At 41.6% G+C, this 25,189-nt stretch overlaps 1 protein-coding gene across 1 annotated transcript in view; it reads left to right on the forward strand.

Moving 5' to 3' along the window:
* Positions 1 to 25,189, forward strand: part of LOC129696222 (focal adhesion kinase 1-like) — a 425,097-nt gene that overhangs the window by 280,150 nt on the left and 119,758 nt on the right. The window contains 2 exon segments of the mRNA XM_055633900.1: positions 14,629 to 14,646; positions 23,612 to 23,668. Coding sequence (XP_055489875.1) covers positions 14,629 to 14,646; positions 23,612 to 23,668 — 75 coding nt within the window.

Here is a 25,189-nt window from a genome sequence, read left to right on the forward strand (position 1 = left end):
GTATTTTCAGCATGTGGAAAACTTACAAAAATAATTAAGCAGACATTTGAAACTAAATGTCTTATAAATTATCCAATATTATTTTAATTATTTCATACATAAATCCAATAACAATTGGTCTTCCACAAGGAAGGAATTCTCAATGCGTCACCAATGTTGTGTTACGCCTAAAATGTTTGCGTGATATTAGCTCTATATTCTATTCACTTACAAATCCCTTGTAATTATTACGTTTAACAAACATGAATCTGCTGAGTGCCTAGAGGGAACAGATTGAAAAAACACTTGAAGGTGTTGTTAATTTGAAAATGAAGACGTATGTCTTCCAATGTGTAAATTTGATGATATTAAGAGGCACATTGCTGCAATTTATATATATATATATAAATATATCTTCATAGTGACAAGCTATTTTAAAATGTGTTTAATGTTGCATGTTAATACTCATTTCACCAGCAGTTTTACACCCACATAGGAATTTATTTTCATATAATCTTGTGAAATTGTTGCACCATTTGACTCTGATGATTTGTGGCGTATGAAATTATAAAATGAATATCCATGTTATTATGATGCTGCAAAGGCATTGATTATAATTGAATGATTGGTGCTGTGCAGTGACTAAGTTAGCACAAAGGTTGGACTCAATAAGCCATTGGCCATTTTAACTCTTAAATTGAAATCAACATGAAAAAAAGTATTCTTTCTGAATGTCACAGGGGCTCCATCCTATTTTCAGGTCGATCACAGTTGAATGTGAAATGCCATTCGACCGAGAACAAATAGAAGTTTATTGAATTTTCAGGCAAAACATAGAGTGAGCTGTGTGTTGTGACCTCAGTGTTAAAATGATGAAGAGGCCAAGTTTTGGATGTGAAAGAACTTCTTGTGTAAGAATTGTTTTCAGCTTTCTGTTATAGGAAGTCCACTGAAGTAGATAGTCTGCTGCATTGACTCTTCAGCCCATACTCCTAAGCCTGTGTGAAATTAAGGAAAAATATAATGTCCAAATGGTAGTAATATTAATCAGATTAACATTACATCGCTCACAGAAAGTTAATGAAGTCTTGAGAACTTTTGCTGCACAATATAGCATTCTGATTTGTGTTTTAGTATGTTGGAATTTTGTTTCGCCTTGATTGGCCAGAAAGACAATTTGGCCTTTGCTAAGCTATCATCAAATTTCAACATAGGACAGAGGTGAAAAAAGAGATTTTCATTTATATAGCATTTTTCGCAATGCAGTCATTGGAAGTAACTTGATTGATTTTGAAGTACCACCATTTCAATGAAGAAAAAGCAAAGCACCCTGTTGATGCACAGCAATATCTCACACATAGCCTCTACTAATGCACTTATAATGTGTACATAACTAAAACTGATCTTGTTATCTTCCGGTTTGACGGTCATTCTGTTTGCACAAAAATGGTACGCGATAGTGCTACGATTTTTCACCAGCTTGCTCACCGTTCTCCCACGCTGCTATTGCACCAGGTTTCGTTCAGATCGGTGGAAGCTGGTAACAGTGATCGAGGTTTTAAAATCTTGGGGGTAGGGTGTTGACATGGATAGAAAATTGGTTGGCAGACCGGAAGCAAAGAGTAGGAGTGAACGGGTCCTTTTCAGACTGGCAGGCAGTGGCGAGTGGAGTGCCGCAAGGCTCGGTGTTGGGGCCGTAACTGTTTACCGTATATATTAATGATTTGGAAGAGGGAATTAGGAGCAACACTAGCAAGTTTGCGGATGACACAAAGCTGGGTGGCAGTGTGAACTGTGAAGAGGATGTTAGGAGGTTGCAGTGTGACTTGGACAGGTTGAGTGAGTGGGCAGATGCGTGGCAAATGCAGTATAATATAGATAAATGTGAGGTTATCCACTTTGGTGGCAAAAACAAGGGGGCAGATTATTATCTCAATGGGGTTAGGTTCGGTAAGGGGGAGGTGCAGCGAGACCTGGGCGTCCTTGTACACCGGTCACTGAAAGTTGGCTTACATGTACAGCAGGCAGTGAAGAAAGCTAATGGAATGTTAGCCTTCATAACAAGAGGATTTCAGTATAGGAGTAAAGAGGTTCTTCTGCAGTTTTATAGGGCTCTGGTGAGACCACATCTGGAGTATTGTGTACAGTTTTGGTCTCCTAATTTGAGGAAGGACATCCTTGTGATTGAGGCAGTGCAGCGTAGGTTCAGGAGATTGATCCCTGGGATGGCAGGACTGTCATATGAGGAAAGATTGAAAGGACTAGGCTTGTATTCACTGGAGTTTAGAAGGATGAGGGGATCTTATAGAAACTTATAAAAGAACTGGACAAGCTAGATGCAGGAAAAATGCTCCCAATGTTGAGCGAGTCCAGAACCAGGGGCCACAGTCTTAGAATAAAGGGGAGGTCATTTAAGACTGAGGTGAGAAAAAACGTTTTCACCCAGAGAGTTGTGAATTTATGGAATTCCCTGCCACAGAGAGAAGTGGAGGCCAAATCACTGCATGGATTTAAGAGAGAGTTAGATAGAGCTCTAGGGGCTAGTGTAGTCGAGGCATATGGGGAGAAGGCAGGCACGGATTATTGGTAGGGGACGATCAGCCATGATCGCAATGAATGGCGGTGCTGGCTCGAAGGGCTGAATGGCCTACTCCTGCACCTTTTTTCTATGTTTCTATGTTAAAAACTGCACGTGCGCAGATCGATTGACCTTCCTGCCATTCAGCGTCGCGTTGATTGGTCCCTTCTAATGTCACTCCGCGGGACGGTCCGCCCCTTCCTGCGCCATCGCGTCCTTACTGCAGCTGCGGGAGGCTCGGGATGGCCGGTGGAGGTCTCCAACCGGACACAATTTTTGGAGGGACGGACTGGAAACTGCCGGACCCGGCCTGACCCAGCCCAACCCAGCCCGGTGCGGAGTCGGAGATGTCGCCAAACGGAAAGCGGAGATTCTGATCCCAGCGGAGGTGAACGACCAGCGAAGCGCCCAGCGCCCGCTGTGAGTCCCCATCGCACCGCCAACCCCTTCCCCTCTGGTCTCCCTCACTGACTCCTGCCCCCCTCCCCGTGATACTACACTCTCCCCCATGGCTCTTCCCCCGCCTTTTTCCGAGCTCTCTTCCCCCCTGCCCACACATTCCTCCCCACCATACCCCTTCCCCCCCTCACACCCTCCCACACACCCCTCCCTTCCACACAACCCCACCCCCCCCCCAAACACCCCTCTCCCCACAACCCCCCCCCCGCCCACACATACCCCCCACCCCCTCCCCCCCACAACCCCCCCCCCCCACACATACCTCCCCCCCCCCACCAGCCCCTCCCCCCCCCCCCCCCCCCCCCCCCCCCCCCCCACACACCTCACCACACCTCCCCGACCACACACACTCCCCCCCCCCCCCCCACACCCCCCAGCCCACACATCCCACTCCCCCACAACCCCCCTCCCCCCACAACTGCCCTCCCCACAACTGCCCTCCCCCTCACAATCCCCCCCCCACCACCCACAACCCCACCCTCCCTCTCACAACCTCCCACACACCCCTCTCCCACCCACAAAACCCCTCCTCCACAACACCCTTCCATCCCCCTTGCCCACAACCCCCCTTCCCCCCCCAAAACCACCCCCTTCCCCCTCCCACAGTCTCCCCCCTCCCACCCCTCCCACACACACCCCCTCCCACCCACACACCCTTCTCCTCCCCCCCCTCGCAAACCCTTCCCCCCCCCCCCTCCCTCACACCCCCCCCCCACCCCATACACCCCCCCCCCCACCACACACCCCCCCGTGGTGACTGGGTCCCACAGTCTAGTTTTGATTGAAATAGTGTTTGATAAAGGATAAATATAAGCCAGAGTAACAGGGATAACCCATGTGCTTTCCTTAAAAATAATGCCATGAGATCTATTGGGTTCATCTGAATAGACAGAGGAGAAAAGCTCTGACAGCAACTTCCTCGGTACTGCACCAGTGAGGCAGTCGAGGTTTTTATGCTTCAAATCTCCGGAATACAGACCTGAAGCTATAAATGCCTCAATGAGCCATTGATTTGCATTAGGATATGAGCTGTCAACAAATGCATCATTGATACAACCACTTAAATCAAGTGCAGCTGTGGTTAGTACAGGAAAAGACTAATGTAGATCATTTTTGCCGTTTTGATTCTGATTGTGAAATCTTGTGAATAATTAGTACTTTATATGCATGAGCATCACCAAACTTCAACAACATTAGATAATTTAAGCTTCGGGCATTTGCCAGTACATTTATAAGTTAAAAGCAAAATGTGCATCAAGTCATCACACTGACAACATTTAATCATATTTTAAAATGTTATAAGATCTGCGCATGGTTAACATGGCCAGCATTTATTGCCCATTCTGTGTCGCCCTTGAATGATGCTGAGTCACAAGCTTTCACTACCGCAGTCCTTCTGGTGAAAGTGTTTCAGAGTGCTGCTGGGGAGGAAACTCTACTACAGCAGCTTGTTCTGGTATATTACAGTCAAGACATTGTCTTGTTCCTTTGGCTGAAGATTAGTTTCTGTGATGGAGGAGGAAGCAGAGCTGGGTCATCTGTGGCCCACTTATGACTAAGCTTGGTGGTAAATGCTTTGTTCTTATATACAGTGTCCTACATAATGTTTAGGACAAAGACACATCATTTATTTATTTGCCTCTGGACTTCACAATTTGATATTTGTAATAGAAAACAATTACATGTGGTGCACAATGTCAGATTTTATTAAAGGGTATTTTTATACATTTTGGTTTCACCAATTAGAAATTACAGCTGTGTTTATACATGGTCCCCCCCTTTTCAGGGCACCATAATGTTTGGGACACAGGGCTTCACAGGCATTTGTAATTGCTCATGCGTGTTTAATTGCTTCCTTCACGCAGGAATAAGAGAGCTCTCAGCATCTAGTGTTTCCTCCAGTCTTTCCATCACCTTTGGAAACTTTTATTGCTGTTTAACAACACGAGGACCAAAGTTGGGCCAATGAAAGTCAAAGAAGCCATTATGAGACTGATAAACAAGAATAAAACTGTTAGAGACATCAGCCAAACATTAATCTTACCAAAATCAACTGTTTGGAACATCATGAGGAAGAAAAGAGAGCACTAGTAAACTTACAAACCGCAAAAGGACTGGCAGGCCAAAGAAGACCCCCACAGCTGATGACAGAAGAATTCTCTCTATAATAAAGAAAAAAACCCAAACACCTGTCCGACAGATCAGAAACATTCTTCAGGAGTCAGGTGTGGATTTGTCAATGACCGTTGTTCGCAGAAGACTTCATGAACAAAAATACAGAGGCTACACTGCAAGATGTAAACCACTGGTTAGCCACAAAAATAGGTGGCCAGGTTACAGTTTGCCAAGAAGTACTTAAAAGAGCAACCAGAGTTCTGGAAAAAGGTGTTGTGGACAGATGAGACAAAGATTAACTTGTATCAGAGTAATGGCAAGAGCAAAGTATGGACGAGAGAAGGAACTGCCCAAGATCCAAAGCATACCACCTCATCTGTGAAACAGTGGTGGGGGTGTTATGGCCTGGGCATGTATGGCTGCTGAAGATACTGGCCGACTTATCTTCATTGATGATACAACTGCTGATGGTAGCATCGCAATGAATTCGGAAGTGTATTGACACATCGTATCTGCTGAAGTTCAAACAAATGCCTCAAAACTCATTGGCCGGCAGTTCATTCTACAGCAAAACAATGATCCCAAACATATTGCTAAAGCAACAAAGGAGTTTTTCAAAGCTAAAAAATGGTCAATTCTTGAGTGGCCAAGTCAATCACCCGATCGGAACCAAATTGAGCATGCCTTTTATATGCTGAAGAGAAAACTGAAGGGGACTATCCCCAAAACAAGCATAAGCTAAAGATGGCTGCAATACAGGCCTGGCAGAGCATCACCAGAGAAGACACCCAGCAACTGGTGATGTCCGTGAATCGCAGACTTCAAGCAGTCATTGCATGCAAAAGATGTGCAACAAAATACTAAACATGACTACTTTCATTTACATGACATTGCTGTGTCCCAAACATTATGGTGCCCTGAAATGGGGGGACTATGTACAAACACTGCTCTAATTTCTACCTGGTGAAACCAAGATGTATAAAAATGGCCTGTATTAAAATCTGACAATGTGCACTTTAACCACATTTGATTTTTTCTATTATAAATCTGAAATTGTGGAGTACAGAGGCAAATAAATAAATGATGGGTTTTTGTCCCAGACATGATGGACAGCACTGTATAACACTCACAATAAGGAGAGAGACATTGGAGCTTGTTTCTCCCATTACTTGTTGAATTATCCACCACCATTGACAACTTGGCATGGTAGCACTACAGAATGCTCATCTGGTCCATTGAATGTGAATGGCTTAACTCGATCTATTACATGATGCTTTTGGTGATAACATCCATGTAAACCTACCTGCAATTTTTCATTGATATTTTTTTCTGAGGTATTCCTGGTGCTACTCTCAGCGATTCCTTGATCCTCCGGCTTGATGGTAATGGTAGAGTGAAGGAAATGCCGGGCAGAATGTGGTGATATACATTTCTGATGCTGATGCTGCTGATCAATAGTGCCAAGTTTAGAGTTGCCGGTTTTGAGAGTATGCCATTCAGTACATTTATAGTCAAACAAATAGAATGTAGTGTGTCCTCCGTTTGAAGATGTGACCATCTGCAAAAGGCCTGCTCGTTATTACTATCATGGACAGATTGGTGATGACTAGACTAAATTTGTTTATCTGTCATGTTCGTTGACTCAGTCTGCTGAAGACCCAATCTGGCAGCTGGTTTTCAGGATTCAGCCAACACATTCAGTGGTAGTGCTGCCAAGCAACTCTTGGTGATAGACATGGTCTGCCACCCATAGTCCATTCTGTTATTCTGTTCCTTCGATACTGCCAGTGCTTCTTCCAAGAGTCATTCAATGTGGAGAACCACTGATTCAACAACTGGAGGAGTTGGACGTTATCCGTAAGATATGATTCTTGAAGATAACAATGGCAATATTTTGCCTGACTGATTCCAGTCTCCAGCTGTTAATGAGGAGGATATTGTATGGTCAGTTGGGAACAGAATTACGTTGACATCCCCAAATTTGGGTTTGTAGCTTAATGCGACAGAGTCTACCTGGCATTTAAGAGTTAACTACTTGGAATCTGAAAACACTTCAGCCAGACTGGACAAGCGCACAGCATTCTACTTCAAAAGGGATTAGTCATTGGTTTTTTTTTTTAATCTGGAAGTATACTACTGCAATCATCTGTAATATGACCTTTTTTGTTGGGAAGTATGATTTTTGCTGGTTAGTATGCTGGTTAGTATGACCTTTTTTTAATATAAAACTAGACCAAGAGGGACCTGTTGGGAGGAGGGGGGGAGGAAGGGGCCGGGTGGGGGTGACATCACTCGAAGTCTGCGGCGTCTCACACACACACACACACACACACACACACACACACACACACACACACACACACACACACACACACACACACACACACACACACACACACACACACACACACACACACACACCCCCCCCCCCCCACACACACACACACTAACCCTTCCCCCTGATATTATATTAATATTCATTCGCTCCTTTTACTCTATCCCCCGCTGTATCTACTCACGCATAACCCCCAACTGTGCAGGCACAGCTAGAGAGGTAGAGGGAGGGGGAGGATGGAGAGGGTGAGGGTGGTAGAGAGGGGGGGTGGTTAGAGAGGGAGGGGGGTAGAGTTTGAGTGGAGGGGAGGGGGGACCCCGCGGCATCACAAGGAAGGGCTGGTTCCCGATCGCAATACCCCACCACTCATAGGTCCCAACACTCGCCACTCCCTAGAGAGGGAGGGGGGGCAGAGAGGGAGGAGTGGCAGAGAAGGAGGAGGGGCAGAGAGGGGGGGCATAGACGGAGGGGGGCAGAGAGGGAGGGGGGGGGGGACAGAACGGGAGGAGGGTGTCAGAGTGGGAGGGGGGCAGGGAGGGGGGCTGAGAGGGGAGCAGGGAGGGAGGGGGGGCAGGATGGAGGAGGCAGGATGGAGGGGGCAGGGAGGGAGGGGGGGGGCAGGGCAGGGGGGGGGGCAGAGAGAACCCGAGGACTCAGAGCGAGGTGGCGGGCGGGCGTCGACCCGAAGTCCGCGAGTTCGGCCGCTCTAGTACAGGGTCCGACTTCATTTCCGGGCTCGTTCTTTCTGCATCCTTTGAATAACCGGGTGGGGGAGGGGTCGGGGGGTGAAGTCACTCGAAGCACATGGACAATTCTGTGCATGAGGCGGCGCCGAACAGACCCATTGTGACATCATCAGTGAGAGCTGCTCGTTTAAATTCAAAGTCTTTTGATATTTTTAAACATTTTCAATAATGTCGAGAAATAAAGCATAAAATTTTCAGATAAGGTGATTTTGTACTCAACGGGGAAAATGTCAACCGGAATATATATCTATTTTATCGTTACCATGTATTTTTTTCGCGAAGATGTAAAAACACACATATAAGATCAGACTATTAATAGGTACTAGACCAAGTGGGACCCGTTGGGTCCCTGTCACATGGGAGGCCTGGTCCCCCAGCGCAACCCGTTCCCCCAACGTAATATTCCACTACCCCCCCCCGTTTCCCAACGCAATATTCTACCACTCACCCACAGCCCCCAACTGCGCAGAGGCGGCTCATTTCTCCTTATATCCCAGCACTCCCTCCCCCTCCTGTTCAGTCTCCCTGTTTTTAAACTATAAAAACTTGCTGGCAGGACAGTGTTCTGTGATTGCAACATTGTTGCGGACAGGGCCAGCAAGGATTTGGATCCCATTGTGACATCATTGCTGAAACTGCTGGTGCAGATGGAAGAAATAAACTTGAGAAATAAAGCATGAATTTTTCAGATAAGGCGACTTTGGACTCCAGGGGAAAAATCAGATTGGCGTCACTCGCAGCGCGAGCAAGAAGACAGCCGGTTTTATTTCAACGTTTATTCAGATTTTTGAACATTTTCATTAATAACCACATAACCATATTACAGCACGGAAACAGGCCATCTCGGCCCTTCTAGTCCGTGCCGAACACTTATTCTCACCTAGTCTCCATCTACCTGCACCCAGACCATAACCCTCCATTCCTTTCCCGTCCATATACCTATCCAATTTATTTTTAAATGATAAAATTGAACCTGCCTCCACTACTTCCACTGGAAGCTCATTCCACACAGCTACCACTCTCTGAGTAAAGAAGTTCCTCCTCATGTTACCCCTAAACGTCTGTTCCTTAATTCTCAAATCATGTCCTCTTGTTTGAATCTTCCCTACTCTCAATGGAAAAAGCTTATCCACGTCAACTCTGTCTATCCCTCTCATCATTTTAAAGACCTCTATCAAGTCCCCCCTTAACCTTCTGCGCTCCAAAGAATAAAGACCTAACTTGTTCAACTCTGTAACTTAGTTGCTGAAACCCAGGCAACATTCTAGTAAATCTCCTCTGTGCTCTCTCTATTTTGTTGACATCGTTCATTTCAATTTCAATTTCAATTCAACTTTAATGTCATCGCACAAATACAAGTATGAGTACAATGAAATGCAGCTTTGCGTCAGTCCGTAGTAATTGTACATAAAGAAATAAAAAAAATAGAAAGAGAGAAGATGCAGAATAATCAAAAAATACAGAATGATTAAACAATGGGGACGGAGGGACTGGAGAAATCTATCGGCGGACTCCGAGTTCAGCAATGTGATTGTATTGTTGTAGAAGCTGTTCCTCATCCTACTAGTACGTGACCTGAGGCTCCTGTACCGCCTCCCTAATGGGAGGAGGGCAAACAGTCCATGGTTGGGGTGTGAGGGGTCTTTGATGATCTTCCCATATATAATATATATAATTTGGCGATCAAAATTGGTCACCATACTCCAGAATTGGCCTCACCAGCGCCTTGTACAATTTTAACATTTAACATTACATCCCAACTTCTATACTCAATGCTCTGATTTATAAAGGCGCTCGTCGTTACACACGCACGCACGCACACACACACACACACACACACACACACACACACACACACACACACACACACACACACACACACACACACACACACACACACACACACACACACACACTCCAAAATAATCTTTCATGTTTCAATGATATCACTGCCATGTCTTTTACGTATTCCAATTAATGAATAATTTGACATTCTTAATTGCACTACATTTGTTTTGGGTTATAAGCACAATTCAATGCTGCTGGACATTATGTAACAGTCATATCAATACAATGAATGGCATTATATTACTCACCACAGGATGGGGCTATTGCAGTGCAATTCCCATTTAATAGTGATAAGTTAATAAAAGTGACTCAACTTTGTCTTGTTCACCTCTTGAGGGCCTCATGTAAATCTACTTTTCAGTATTCCCATTGCTTTTGTTTGTTGCAGGTTGCAAGTGCTCAGCTATTGAATGTGCCAATGGCGTTGCTGTTCAGTTCCTGGTTTCTCTTAGTTATTCTTAAATTCCTACCCCAGCTGCTGTGTTGTGTCTGATCAGGCTTTCAATCTACAATTAGCTACAATTATCAACCATTATCACCCCAATGCTGAACGCTCCTGGTGTGGAGGTGGAGGACCACCCAGTGGAACGCCATCTCAGGGGATAGTTGGTGAACAATATCCATGGCATGCTCAATGCACTCTTGACTATATCTCCTCCCACTCTACTTCCTGTAAGGATTTCATTCCATACTCCCAGCATGTTTGGCTCCATTGCATCTGTTCGATTTATTACTGCTTCGACATTAGTGCTTTCCAGATGTCGTCGTCTTTTCCTTAGTATTGATTTCTCCTCACCGAGGGTAGGAGCTGGCTGAGATGTACTGCACCAACTCCCGGGGGTTAAACTGCAAGGCAACAATCACTGCCAAGACTCCATCATGGAGAATGGCTAAGGTCATAAGTGATAGGAATGGAATTAGGCCATTCGGCCCATCAAGTCTACTCCGCCATTCAATCATGGCTGATCTATCTCTTCCTCCTAACCCCATTCTCCTGCCTTCTCCCCATAACCTCTGCTTCCTGTATAGACACAGTTAGCTACAATGCTAACTTGCTGGGTTTCTGTTGCACCTCGGGAACAATCATTTTGCCAGAATTGGTATGTAAAATTGGAGCACTTATTCTGTTGAATAAATTATGTGATATTTCAATAATCTTTGTAAAAGGGGCCTATGTCCGTAAATCATGGAGCTTTGCTCTATAATCAAAGAAATACAGCTGTGTCACACATTCATTGAGCAGAGTGGCGCATTCACTGAACAGTGCCACAATATTGTCCCAACTGACTTATATAGAAATGTTTACACAAACAGCCATCACACATCCAATATACCACCATGACACTACGCCTTATTTTTCAAAGAGAAATGCCGTGTCAAAAAAATGATGGAAATATAATTTTGTGTTTTCCCAAAGCATATAGTTATGATTAACATTTCACAGCCACATGAAGGACACTTGGGAAATCTCTGGTTCTTAGTAACTGACAATAGCTTTGTGCCGAGATACTCCCCTCCAGTTTCATTCAGTTTAGTTTTGAGATAAAGGTGTGGAAATCTGACCACGCCGACCAGCAATCACCCATACACTAGTTCTATCCTGCACACTAGGGACAATTCACAGAAGCCAATTAACCTACAAACCTGCATGTCTTTAGAATGTAGGAGGAAGTCAGAGCACCCAGAGTAAACCCACACGGTCACAGCGAGAACGCACAAACTCCATATGGACAACGCCCGTAGTCAGGATCCTACCAGGTCCCTGGCACTGTATGGCAGCGACTCTACACCACCGTATGGGCATTCAGATGGCAAATCATCAGAAGAGGACTGAGTGTAAACAGTGGTCAGAAAGAAATCTGTCATTATAGCATCTGACATTTGTCGACAGACTTTCTTGAATCACACACACCATTTATCTGGAGAAAATCTTTGAAGGATATAACTTAGAAATACATTGTATTGTATCTTTAAGAAGGAACTGCAGATACTGGAAAAATGGAAGGTAGATAAAAATGCTGGAGAAACTCAGCAGGTGAGGCAGCATCAATGGAGCGAAGGAATAGGTGACATTTTGGGTCAAGACCCTTCTTCAGACTGGAATGCCTGCTTCTGCAGGAGAGACCTTGGTCCACCGAGCACAAAATAAAATAATTTAATTGTATGTTGCGTGACTTGCTACCACTGGAGATACCCAGTGTCCTTTCTGAGTTCTGCAATAGAAACTCGAGGAACCCAGAATTAAAATCACAGACTGAACAATCCTTGCTGTCAGTGGATGATTTTATTCACAATTTATTTAACATGGAATTGGATTGCATGATGCCTAAAAATGTGACACAAGGTGATCTGATTTTTAAGCTATACGGAGATGATGAAGATGCAATGCATGAAGATGAGGAAATAAGCAATTGACAGTAAAGGGCAGAAATTAAGATAAATATTGTTACCTGCAGGTAAAAGGATGCATTGTGTGTTTAACTAATTAAGTGAATATTTGTTTCTCAGGATGCAAGCAGTGAAGAAAATGTGCTTTTGTTGGCTTGGTATTTGGAGTCTTAAAATTAAAAAAAAATATTTAACATGTTTATTGAAGTTTCTTTTAATTTTTTTTCTTACTTCACCCTGATCTCCAATCTTTCCTTTATTCTTTGTCATCAATAAAGGAATGAATCATTGTCAGCCCAGAGTAAAGAAAGCCAGGCGCTTTCTTCCTTTCATCCTCTGTTCTCAGCACACAACCAAGGGTACTGGATTGTTGTTTGATTTTGTTTTATAAATGATGCACTGCTTTGATGAATTTCATTTCAGTTTGTAGTCTAACTCTGCTTTGTGATTGAGGTTGCATACTAGTCTGTAAGCAGCACTTCTGCTTATGGTACTTCTGCGAATTATTATTTGCATTTGTGCTTTTTAATCAGTCTGATTACTTAGATATTCAATAAAGTTATGATATTTGTATTTAAAGGTGATTTATATAAATGGGTATAATATTTTTCTAAACATTAAAATGAAAAGGCCTGGTTACCCAAGATTATCTTAACTGGTTGAAACAAACATTAAGCAAAACTTGCCCAGTTTTGGAAAACTGAAATTTGTTGATAACTGTTTAAGAAAATACAAAAAAAAGTGTTTAATGACAAAGTGAAAGCAAAGTAAATCATATGACTCCTCCTCAGAGTGATTTAAAAATATGGATACTTGTGGACAAGAATTTTAAGTCACCTTCAAGTAACTTTTATGTGCATGATTATTTTTAGTTGATGGCTTGATCATATAATTTTGGATCATCATTTACTTTGCTCATTCATTAATTCTGTTTTACAGTTATGCTCTTTGGACCAAAGATTCTCACATAATTTAAATTGTGTTTCTTGAAAGGAACATGGAACTTCTGTAATTAGCAACGTAACATTAATTGGAAACTTTCCATTACCAATTTATTACTTCTTATCTCCCTCAATTTTAAATTGAAAATAGAGCATAATGGCAGATTATGTTGACGTGAAATTTTGTATTTTTCCTAACATTTTAACAAATTTGCTCAGAATTTGCCTTTCATACCAAGGCATGCACAATGGATCATTTGAGTATGAAAACTAACCCAATAAGCTTTTCTAAAATATATAATTTTTGCCACTCATACTAATGTGATAATTGGTTTGCAGTTTTGCTTTGTTTGAAGAAACCTACCAAGAGCACTTAGCTGTGTTCAAATGATTTTCACTATCTCTAATATTTTTTTAAAAGGCATGGATAAAATATTGCAGCACATTTTTGGAATTTATTTTATTACTACTGATTAAGTGTTTGGTAATTTTTCAGCGTCAGCTGAGTCTGTCAGAAAGTTTGTGTTATTGCTGCTAGGGTAACCACAGTGTACACAATGGAAGTCCATGGCAACATGCTTTTTTTTTTTAACCCTCCCCCTCTTCATTCTCAAGTTATGATTCCGTTGCTTTACAGTGAAGCAAATTAATTCCTTGAACGAACTGGTTTGCGTACATAGTCTGTTGTGATCATTCAAACCTGCATCTGAACCCAGCTAATTATGATTGGATGGAAGTCCCATCACATCTATTGTCTTCTGGGTCCCTCATAAATATGGTTTTCAGTTTGTTTTGCCTGACTGCAATGGATCCACAGCTCAAGAACTGGTTAGCAACAGTAAGAAAGCAGCAAACTTTTCACGGTTAAACATACTAATGAACAAAGTAGAGTGAAATCTGCATTGTATCGCAGCAAGCTGAACAAAGCGGTCTGGTTGATGTTTATATATGCTGTTGGAAATTGGTTTAATTTTGAGTGTAAATATCCATTAATCCATCACAAATTTAAAGGTGAAGCAAGGAAGCTTTAACATTGTAATGAATTTATAAACACATTTATTTAAACCAAATCCAGGCTTAGTTTTCATTTTTGTTGTATTCCTGTTTTCTTGCATTTTCTGATCTCTTTGTTCCTTAAAATTGATCACCGCCTTTTGTTCTCGTCTCTTGTAATAATGTAATTTTTCTACTTTTTCCCCCTCTTTGTTTCTCTTTCTTTCTTGCTGCCTGGATTCACAGATGAAATTAGTGGGGACGGTATGGCTTCATTTAAATTTAAAATTATGAAGAATTCAAACTAGTTAACAACATTAATGTGTGTTTTTGAAATTGTGTTCAATTTTAATTTCTGATTCAATTTTAATTTCTGATGTAACAGAAATGTCCATGCATGTAAATCAGGCAGATTATACTGCATTCAGAATGTATTCACACCCCTTCACATTTTCCACATTTTCTTACATTCCAGCTTTATTTTAAAATTGATTAAACTCTTTATTTTTTTTTTATCATCAATCTACACACAATACACGAGAATGAAGAAGTGAAAACAGGTGTTTAGAAACATCTTTGAGATGTTTCTACAACTTGATTGGAGTCCACCAGTGGTAGATTAAATTGATTGGACATGATTTGGAAAGGCTCACACCTGTCTATATAAGGTCCCACAGTTGACAGTGCATGTCAGAACAAAAACCAAGCCAAGAAGACAAATGAATTGTCCGTAGACCTTTGAGACAGGATTGTGTCGAGACACAGATCTGGGGAAGGGTATAAAATAATTTCTGCAGCATTGCAGCTCCTGAAGAGTCAAGTCAAGAGTGTTTTATTGTCATATGCCCTAGACGGGACATTGAAATTCTTACTTGCTGCAGCACAACAGAATATGTGAATATGTAAACATCGTATATAACGGGAAAAAAAGAAAAAGTTCAATAAATAACAAATATAGTGCAAATAACAAATAATAATATATTCTTTTGCAGTTCAGAGCTCATAACTTATTTGTTGTGTTTAATAGCCTAGTGGCTGTGGGGAAGTAGCTGTTCCTGAACCTGAACGTTAGAGTCTTCAGGCTCCTGTACCTTCTTCCTGATTGCAGTGGTGGGATAAGTGTGTGGCCAGGATGGTGTGGGTCCTTGATGATTTTGACTGCCTTTTTGAGGCAGCAACTACGATAGATCCCTTTGACGGTGGGGAGGTCAAAGCTGGTGATGGACTGGTCAGTGGTCAACTTTTTGTTGTCTTTTTCGCTTCTGGACGTTCAAGTTGCCGAACCAGGCCACGATGCAGCCAGTCAGAATGCTCTCTACCGTGCACCTGTAGAAGTTTAGGAGAATCATCTTTGACGTGCCGAATCTCCGTAATCTTCTCAGGAAATAGAGTCACTGATGTGCCTTCTTTACAATTGCATCGGTGTGCTGGGTCGAGGAAAGATCTTCTGATGTATACACGCCCAGGAATTTGAAGTTATTGACCCTCTCCACCATCGTCCCGTTGATATAAATAGGATTGTGGGTCCTCATCCTTCCCCTACTTAAATCCACAATCAGTTCCTTGGTCTTACTGATGTTGAGAGCCAGGTTGTTGTGCTGGCACCATTTGGTCAGTCGGTCGATCTCACTTCTACACTCTGACTCGTCCCGATCTGTGATTTGTCCCAACCAGTGGTGTCATCGGCGAACTAGATGATGGAGTTCGCACTATGACTGGCTATGCAGTCATGGGTATAGAGTGAGTAAAGCAGGGGGCTGAGCACGCAGCCTTGAGGTGCTCCCGTACTAATTGTTACTGAGGATGAAGTGGTTCCACCAATTCAACAAACTGTGGTCTGTGGATGAGGAAGTCGAGGATCCAATTGCAGAGGGATTCGCAGAGACCCAGTTCCGTGAGCTTGGTAACCAGTTTGGAAGGGATGATGGTATTAAACGCCGAGCTGTAGGCTATGAACAACAGCCTGTGACTGTAGTCTATAAACAACCGCTCATTTAAATGTAACAGCACAGTGGCCTCCATCATTCTTAAATGGAAGAACTTTGGAACCACCAGGACTCTTCATAGAGCTGGCCGCCCGGCCAAACTGAGCAATCGGGGGAGAAAGGCCTAAGTCAGGGAGGTGACCAAGAACCCGATGGTCACTCTGACAGAGCTGCAGAGTTCCTCTATGGAGGTGGGAAAACCTTCCAGTAGGACATCTATATCTGCAGCACTCCACCAATCAGGCCTTTATGGTAGAGTGGCCAGACGGAAGCCACTCCTCAGTAAAAGGCACATGACAGCCTGCTTGGAGTTTGCTAAAAGGCATGAGAAACAAGATTATCTGATGAAACCAAGATTGAACTCTTTGGCCCGAATGGCAAGTGTCACGTCTGGAGGAAACCAGGCACCGCTCATCACCTGGCCAATACCATATCTACGGTGCAGCATGGTGGTAGCAGCATCATGCTGTGCGGATGTTTTTCAGTGGCAGGAACTGGAAGACTAGTCAGGATCTAGGGAAAGATGAAGGGAGCAAAGTACAGAGAGATCCTTGATGAAAACCAGCTCCCGAGCGTTCTGACCTCAGACTGGGGAGGAGGTTCACCTTCCAACAGGACAAGGCACACAGCCAAGACAACGCAGGAGTGGCTTCGTGACAAGTCTGTGAATGTCCTTGAGTGGGGTAGCCAGTGCCCGGACTTGAACCCGATCGAACATCCCTGGAGGGATCTGAAAATAACTGTGCATTGATGCTCCCCATCGAACCAGACAGAGCTTGAGAGGATCTGCAGAGGAGAATGGGATAAATTACCCAAATACAGATGTGCCAAGCTTGTAGCATCATACCCAAGAAGACTTGAGGCTGTAATCGCTGCCAAACAAAGGACTGAGTAAAGGGTCTGAATACTTAGGTAAATGTGATATTTCAGTTATTTATTTTTAATTACTTTGCAAAATTACCTATTATTTATTCTATTTTTTATAATGGGGTATTGTGTGTAGAATGATGATTTAAAAAAAAATATATATAATCTATTTTGGAATAAGGCTGTAACGCTACAAAACGTGGAAAAAGTGAAGGGGTCTGAATACTTTCTGAATGCCCTGTATGTTAACACCTGTAATTTTTTAATCAAAATTCTTATCTCATTCTTGCATGTGAATCAATGTCTTTCAAATGTGCTAACTCTTATAGTAATGAAATAGCAGGTATCAAATAATGTCTATTCACTGCACATGCATTTCCCTTACTTTATATTTGTGGGGGATACTACTTGTGTCAGCCTCTGATGGTCGTGCTTTGTACTAAGCTACTGTGGGTGGGTACATAGATCACCATAGCGTAGACCTGGGCTGCTCAGGCCATCAAATCCATGCTGCCTAATTTTAAAATATTTCCTCACAACATCTAATTTTGTTCTGTAAACCTTCTTTGATTCATTACATCACCCCTACTGCAAGTGATTTCAAGACCATCATAAAATAAATTTAGCTTTTATGCATCAGTTTGGATATCTGCAGGGCTCATCATCCCTCCTCGTCCTGCAAAGAAATCTACTTTTTGATTCATGTTATTCCATAATCAGGATCTTTCAACAAAACACAAAATTTCTTAAATGCTGTGCCATCTGTGTGAAAATGTGCCTTTATCATATTATTTCAATAAATGACTTTCAAATGTAATTGTGACGAACATACCAACAGAAATTAGAGATTTAATGCTTGTCAACAGGATCATGGATTGCTGCAGATAGGAATAAAAGGTGATTGATCCCATGGATTATTTTTGGAGGAGCTGAAGGGGGAGCTTCGGGGTAGGAGGAAAGGCGTTGGGCCTTAGCCATTAAATATGGGTTGATGTACCAAGATTAGAACAATTGTACAAGATTAGAACAAGCCTAAATCAGTGATTGAGGTTGGTCCCAGGACGTTGTGGGAGGATTGAAGTGTCTTCATGCGAAGGATAGGTGGAAGCCTGAAGTTTGGGTGTTCATCGGTGTGATTTGAATATTGTGTTTGTGGAGCGGATGGACACTGATGGGTCTTGTGGATATTGTTGGAGGATTGCATTGAAAAGACCAATTTGTTGCAAGAGTAACCGACAATTATGTTTTTTAGATAGGTGCATTGCAAAGTGCTAAAAAAAAAGTCGCATTGGGAATGGTGTCGCAGTACAAGAGGGATCATGGCCAGGAAATACCTATTTAATTTTCCAGTGTGACACACAATGACCTAGAGTCGGTCATTACTGCCTTTCCATATAGGCCAAAAATGGTTTCCAACTGCATTAATAATTCAGACACTTACAAAGCATTTTTTAATGAGTTTCTGAATGCGATTCTTCCACAGCCAATTATTATTTAGTACAAAATCAAATGAAATATTGGACTACAATCCCATCAGGAAATTTGGCGAATAATATGGAATCTTGCAAAAAGGTTGTTATAAAACATGTTAGACTGTACAGATATGAAATTTGATCCAAATTATGTATTTTAATTGAGGAAGACAATATTCCATTCATTTGTACAGGCGACCCTCGCATCCTAATTTTCCATAGCATCTACTCATTAAAAAACATGTTGAAAATAAAAAAAATCATTTATTTACTTTTATTTTGAACATTTCATGAGATCAAATTTGATTCCATATCTAAATTGTTTTGGATCATGATCTGTGAATTCTGCAAGGATGAATTTCCATTCTGGTTGGAGGAGAGACTGTACCATTTTTTTGTATTATTTATAGGTATATATAAAATAGTAGGGTCTTCCAAAGGCATGAGTGTTGTTATGTTTGGAGAAGTGAAGGCCAGTTTGGGCAATTAGATTTGATGTAGGAGTTCCAGCTTTGGTTCCTTTAAATTATGCGAGTTCACATTTGTTATTTCTGTATCCTTGCTCTCAACATCTGGTTTTGTTCACACAAGTGAAAATGTTAGAAATTAATACTGTTGTATTGTTAGTCTCAATGTACTTTTAGTATCATGATAAAATACATAAATAGTTTGTTCCTACTTGCAGTAAAAAACAAATTACTGGAAATACTCAGATGGCGTTGATTTAGAAGGCATTAGACAGAAACTTGGAAAAATTGATTGGAAAATGTGGTTTACAGGTAAATGGATGCATGTAATGTGGAAAGTTTTTAAAAGTGAGAGAAGAGTTCAGGGCCAGCAAATGAGAGTGAAGGGCAAGGCTTGCAGGATTAAGGAACCCTGGTTGACAAGGGATATTGAAGTTTTGGTATGGATACATGGGTAGCATAAGACAGGTATTGTCAGTTGTAATCAAACAAATCCTCTGGGAGACAAACAAAGAGATGCAGGAGTATACTTAAGATCAATCAGGAGGGCAAAAAGAGGACATGAAATAAAAACAAAATACTAGAGGAACTCAGTGGGTCAGGCAGCATCTGTGGAGAAAAACAGAAGACATTCCAGGTCCGGACCATTCTTGAGACTGATGGAGTTGGTAGAGAGAGGTAAGGGGTAAAGATGGGGCAAGAGCTAGCAGGAGAAAAAGTGGATCCACGTGAGGTGGGGTTGTTTGACAGATGTCAGGTGGGGAGAGAAGGGTGGGGATAGTAACCACGATTGATGATAAGTAAAGAAGACAAAAGGGGTATAGATGGTGAAATTGGATAAGAAAGGAAGGTGAAGCTGACTTAGTTATGTGTACTCCTATGTGCTTTCATTTGTTTTTATATTTGTTTTTTTTAAATATTTCTTATAATTTCTGAATGCATCTGAATATTTGGTTTTGGATAGGTTACACAGACAGATAAGATAATCTTAGCTGACTGTCAAAGATTTTTTTTCTCCACATCAAAGACTAGGCATGTTTTTCATTGTGCACTACACTGTCTCTGCGTAAGCATTGCTATTCGAGTACCAGGCCAACTTTTAAGTGCGTTCAAAATGCGGATTCATCAAAACGCGTTTCTTCTTGCCGCATAGATCCGTGGCAAACTCTGACCCAATAAGCCAGTTCGGTATTCCGACTGTGCATGCAAAGGTCATAGGTTGCTCAGGCTAAACACTCGCGGCGGCCATGCCGCTGCATGGGTGCAGACCTCCTGCGTCTCGTCCTTATCCAGCCGCCGCTGGGCCGTCCCCGTCCCCTCCCGAGTGTCCCGTCTGGGGCGGTCCCGGGTCAGCGGGAGCCGGACGGGAGTGCGGAGGAGGGGAGGAGGAGGGGGGTGGGTGCCGACTCCAGCTCGGCTCTGCCTGTCCCGGCGGAGTGCTGGCCCGTCGCAGCGGCGGCCGAGGCCCACAGGTGGCGCGAAAAAGAAGCACCAACTCCAGCTCAACCCCGCCCGTCCCATTTGGAATCTTGGTCGGCCGCCGCCGAGCAGCAGGATCGAGGAGCACTCGACCTGGGGAGTAGAAGTGTCAGATCTCAGTTCACTCAATGCAAATTATAGGTCATTTGTTCCTTGCGCCTGTGGAAATCTCCAGCGCAGTCGAGACGAGTTGCATTCTCGATTGAGGACATTTTCTCGACTATCCTAGAAGCAACGAGCCATGGCTTTACCAGTGGTTGTCTGTCTAACTGAAACCTCTCTTCCCCCACCTCTCACAGTCTCTCCCTGTCTCCCACTCGCATCTACCCCCTCACTCTCGCTGTTACACCCCGCTCTTCCCCCGCTCCCAGGCACCCCGTTCGCTTCTTTTAATTCTCGAATGACCTTTGAAAAATCCCATGATTCCTTGCATTTTTCGGAATACCGAACTGGCTTATTGATGCATCTGGGTTTGGCCTGAATTTGAATAGCAGAATACTTAAATGTAGTTGTTAAACTCAAATGTTCAGTCAAATGAGCCAAGTAAAAACAAAATCTATTTTACCCTTGAGCTTCATTCGAAAAGAGGGAACTGAGTTCAGAGAGATCAAAATGAGAAAGAAGCCAGAAACTAAATTGTCAGATAACCATATAACCATATAACAATTACAGCACGGAAACAGGCCCATCTCGACCCTTCTAGTCCGTGCCGAACACATAATCTCCCCTAGTCCCATATACCTGCGCTCAGACCATAACCCTCCATTCCCTTCCCATCCATATAACTATCCATTTATTTTTAAATGATAAAAACGAACCTGCCTCCACCACCTTCACTAAGCTCATTCCACACAGCTACCACTCTCTGAGTAAAGAAGTTCCCCCTCATGTTACCCCTAAACTTCAGTCCCTTAATTCTCATGTCATGTCCCCTTGTTTGAATCTTCCCTACTCTCAGTGGGAAAAGCTTTTCCACGTCAACTCTGTCTATCCCTCTCATCATTTTAAAAACCTCTATCAAGTCCCCCCTTAACCTTCTGCGCTCCAAAGAATAAAGCCCTAACTTGTTCAACCTTTCTCTGTAACTTAGTTGCTGAAACCCAGGGCACCATTCTAGTAAATCTCCTCTGTACTCTCTCTATTTTGTTGACATCCTTCCTATAATTAGGCGACCAAAATTGTACACCATACTCCAGAATTGGCCTCACCAATGCCTTGTACAATTTAACATTACATCCCAACTTCTATACTCATGAATGTCGATTACATATTTCAGCATCTAAGTAATGGAAAGTTATCACTAAAATAAAAATTTTCAGGCTGCTTAAACTGGAATAAACTGTTGAGAAAGTGGATTTTCCATTCTAAACATTTTATTGGCTTCCCATCCAAATTTAACACAGAATGCCTTGTACATTGGTGCTCTTGAACCTCGCACTTTCCAAATCATTTTGCATGATTTTCTGATACAAGCCTGATGTTATAATTTACAGTCTTTTAAAATGGAATTTTGAGCACAAGATTATCGGTTATTTTTAAAAGGGATAAGATCTCTAATTTTGGTATTAATGTATCAAGAAATAAGACAATGAACGAAAAACATTCAAAATATCTGACCAGTAGCTACATACTTCAAATGTACTTTATTTCTCAGTGGTTAGGGCCAAATACTTGCCTTCCTCAGCTGAAGAGCAAAATATTGCAAATGCTGGACATCATAAATAAAAGCCAATAATGCCGGAGACACTCAGCATGTTGAGCTTCATCTGCCGAGAAAGGTCAATGGCCCTTCATCAGTTATGCATTTTCCAACATTTTTTTGCTTTTACATTATTTATTGGTTCATTCCCTTTACCACTACTTCGCTTGCTGTTGGTACTGATCTATATAATTATCCTGAACCCAAATTCGCTTTGTAACTCAATCAGCTGGTTCCAGCGTAAGCTTTATGACCTGAGTTCCCTCTTCGGCAGTTCAGGATGCAGAACCATGAATCCTTTCAATAACATTTTTTAAATGCTTGCCTTAAATTATTCTCCATGCTTTCCAAATCCTTGGGGGGGGGGGGACACCCTCAAGCCCATCAGTGCAATCGTAAATTGATTATAATTCCTAACTAGTGTTTTTTTTCACTCTGGATTTGATTATTTTTTCCTGAAATATTCTGGAACATTTTGTCACATTAAAAAGTTGACAGTCTTTCAAGTGACAGATTTCAATTTTGAGAGTAACAAACGTAGTTATTTTTGTTTGCATCAATTTTGTAATACTGAAGAAAATTGTTAAAATGCATTCTGAAGAAATCCATGCACCTATTTTTAAGTTGTGCTATATTTTATTACCATATGTTCCAAATGAAATCTTTTTTTGCCACAGTTAAAAGGCTGAGTTCCAGAAATATTAATATGTGGGAAATCGACAGAAATGAATTCTGGGCAAAGACCACCTTTGTTTTCCCTTGTTGCTCAAGAATAACATTAGCCAGATAGAGCCGTGACATTTTATACAAATTGCAGGGGGGTGGAGTAAAGGGTTTGGGAATTTTTTAGATTGTTGTGGTATGCAAACCTTGTACGATAAAGTTTTTTTCATTTACACTTCAGAGTATTTAAGACATTGATCAATGGTTTCCTATTTTGTTCAACGTGATTTTGTTTTTTATTCTCATCACATCAGGGGCAATCCCCCTACTTACTGTTCTTCCCTTTTCTGAGAGGAAAGCTGTACTTGTGATTGGATGATGTCACTAATTCTCCCGAAATGGTTTGGCATCCTGGCCGTCTGCAGTCGTCACTCTCTGTATGGTTGAGAGATTCTTTTTCAAAAGTGCTTCAGCTGTCTAAAAGGAAAAGGGTTGTTCATCTTTTAATCCCTTCCTTATGCTGTGTGTCTAAATTGAATTAGAAACAGTTTGTGTTTTGAACAAACCAAACTAAAATGCGTGGTTCTTCACTTGCAGAAACCGATGATTACGCAGAGATCATAGATGAAGAGGACACTTACACCATGCCTTCTAGTAAGTACATTCACTTGGTGTCATGGCTATACGTGGACCAGAATTAAACGACTATTCAAGAGTAAATGTTTGGAGAAGTTTTGTTTCTAAAGCTCTGAGCTCTCAGAAATGGCTGATATCCAAATGTTGGCTGAATTTATAGTTGATAAACATTTACTGAGAAATACTTTCTGACATTTTTCAGCAGTATTTATAATATTGCTGCATAGAAAATGGCACTTGCTCAAATGTTATATTTTACTTTGGTATGCATCTTGATGACGTGGTTTAAATGAAATTGTGTGGAGCTAATTGATTTTTTGTAATGAAGAAGAGACATATGAAAAATTGGTAGCATTTTTTAACACCAAAGTAAATATTGATTGCTATTTGTTTCCATTTTACTGTTCCATCGTTTTTTTTTTCTTGGAACACAGTTCCCTAAAATATGAAAGACCCTTTTTTGTGATTAACTTTGTGCTATTGAGCACAAAGTATTGATCATTTGAGAACTGGAGTGTAAATATACAACAATGATTCATTGGAGTTTTACAGTGATCAGTGATGAATGGATATAGATTTCTTGAAAGTCATTTATGACTAATTGGTTCAAATTATATTAAGTAGACGGATGAAATTGTTTACGTTTGTTAACTGAATTTTGGTATTATTTACCATAACATAATTAAACCATTATGTTCTGAAGTTTACTTTTTACAGTTCCATATTATGTTAATTCTGACTGATCATGACTAAAGTAATGTGATCTTGCTAAAAGGTATAATAGAAAAGAGAATAATTCAATTCTAAAACCTTATTGTTTGTGATTTTCCAGATTACTTAATTTTTTTCACAAGTATTAATGTATTTTCAGAGAGCCACCACTGAAAAATTTGCCATAGATTTTGATATCCAACATTTCCTCTGGAGAAAATTTAAGTTATAGACCTCTCTGTGGTAACAACAGATGATTGTTGCATGCATTTTGGCAGATGATTGTTGGATGTTTGTTTCTGCCCCAAGCAGTAGTTTAAAACTAAGTTAAAAATAAAATGAAAAAGTTGAAAGTGCAGTGTAAACCGGCTGAGGCCTCAAGTGTAAAACAACGTTAATGTTTGGCTGACATTTTGGTTTCTGATTATTTACTATCGCTTTCTGCATACTTTGTTTACAGATTTTTACCATTTGTAGTTTTAATTAGCAACTCCACTGAATCTGGTCAGGAATATACAGATGAATATTAAGTTTCTATTTCTTTCAGTATTTGTTCCCTTAATTCACAATATTTTTAAATGCTATTTAAAATGCATTAGCATTTTCAGAAATGTATGTGAATATAATATGAGCAAATTTCTGGTATTTATTTTGCTCAATCTGTCCTTGTTCCCCAATTTACATACTGTTAGATATTCCAACTCATGATGATGATTGAGCAGTACTCGGTATTCTGCTTGTCTGTGATCTTTATATATCTAATTGACTAACAAACAAATGCTCTGACGTAGCGAGAGCTGGATAGGGCTCTTAAAGATAGCGGAGTCA

The sequence above is a fragment of the Leucoraja erinacea genome, chromosome 4, assembly GCF_028641065.1.
Source record: "Leucoraja erinacea ecotype New England chromosome 4, Leri_hhj_1, whole genome shotgun sequence".
NCBI classification, from domain to species: Eukaryota; Metazoa; Chordata; class Chondrichthyes; order Rajiformes; family Rajidae; genus Leucoraja; species Leucoraja erinaceus.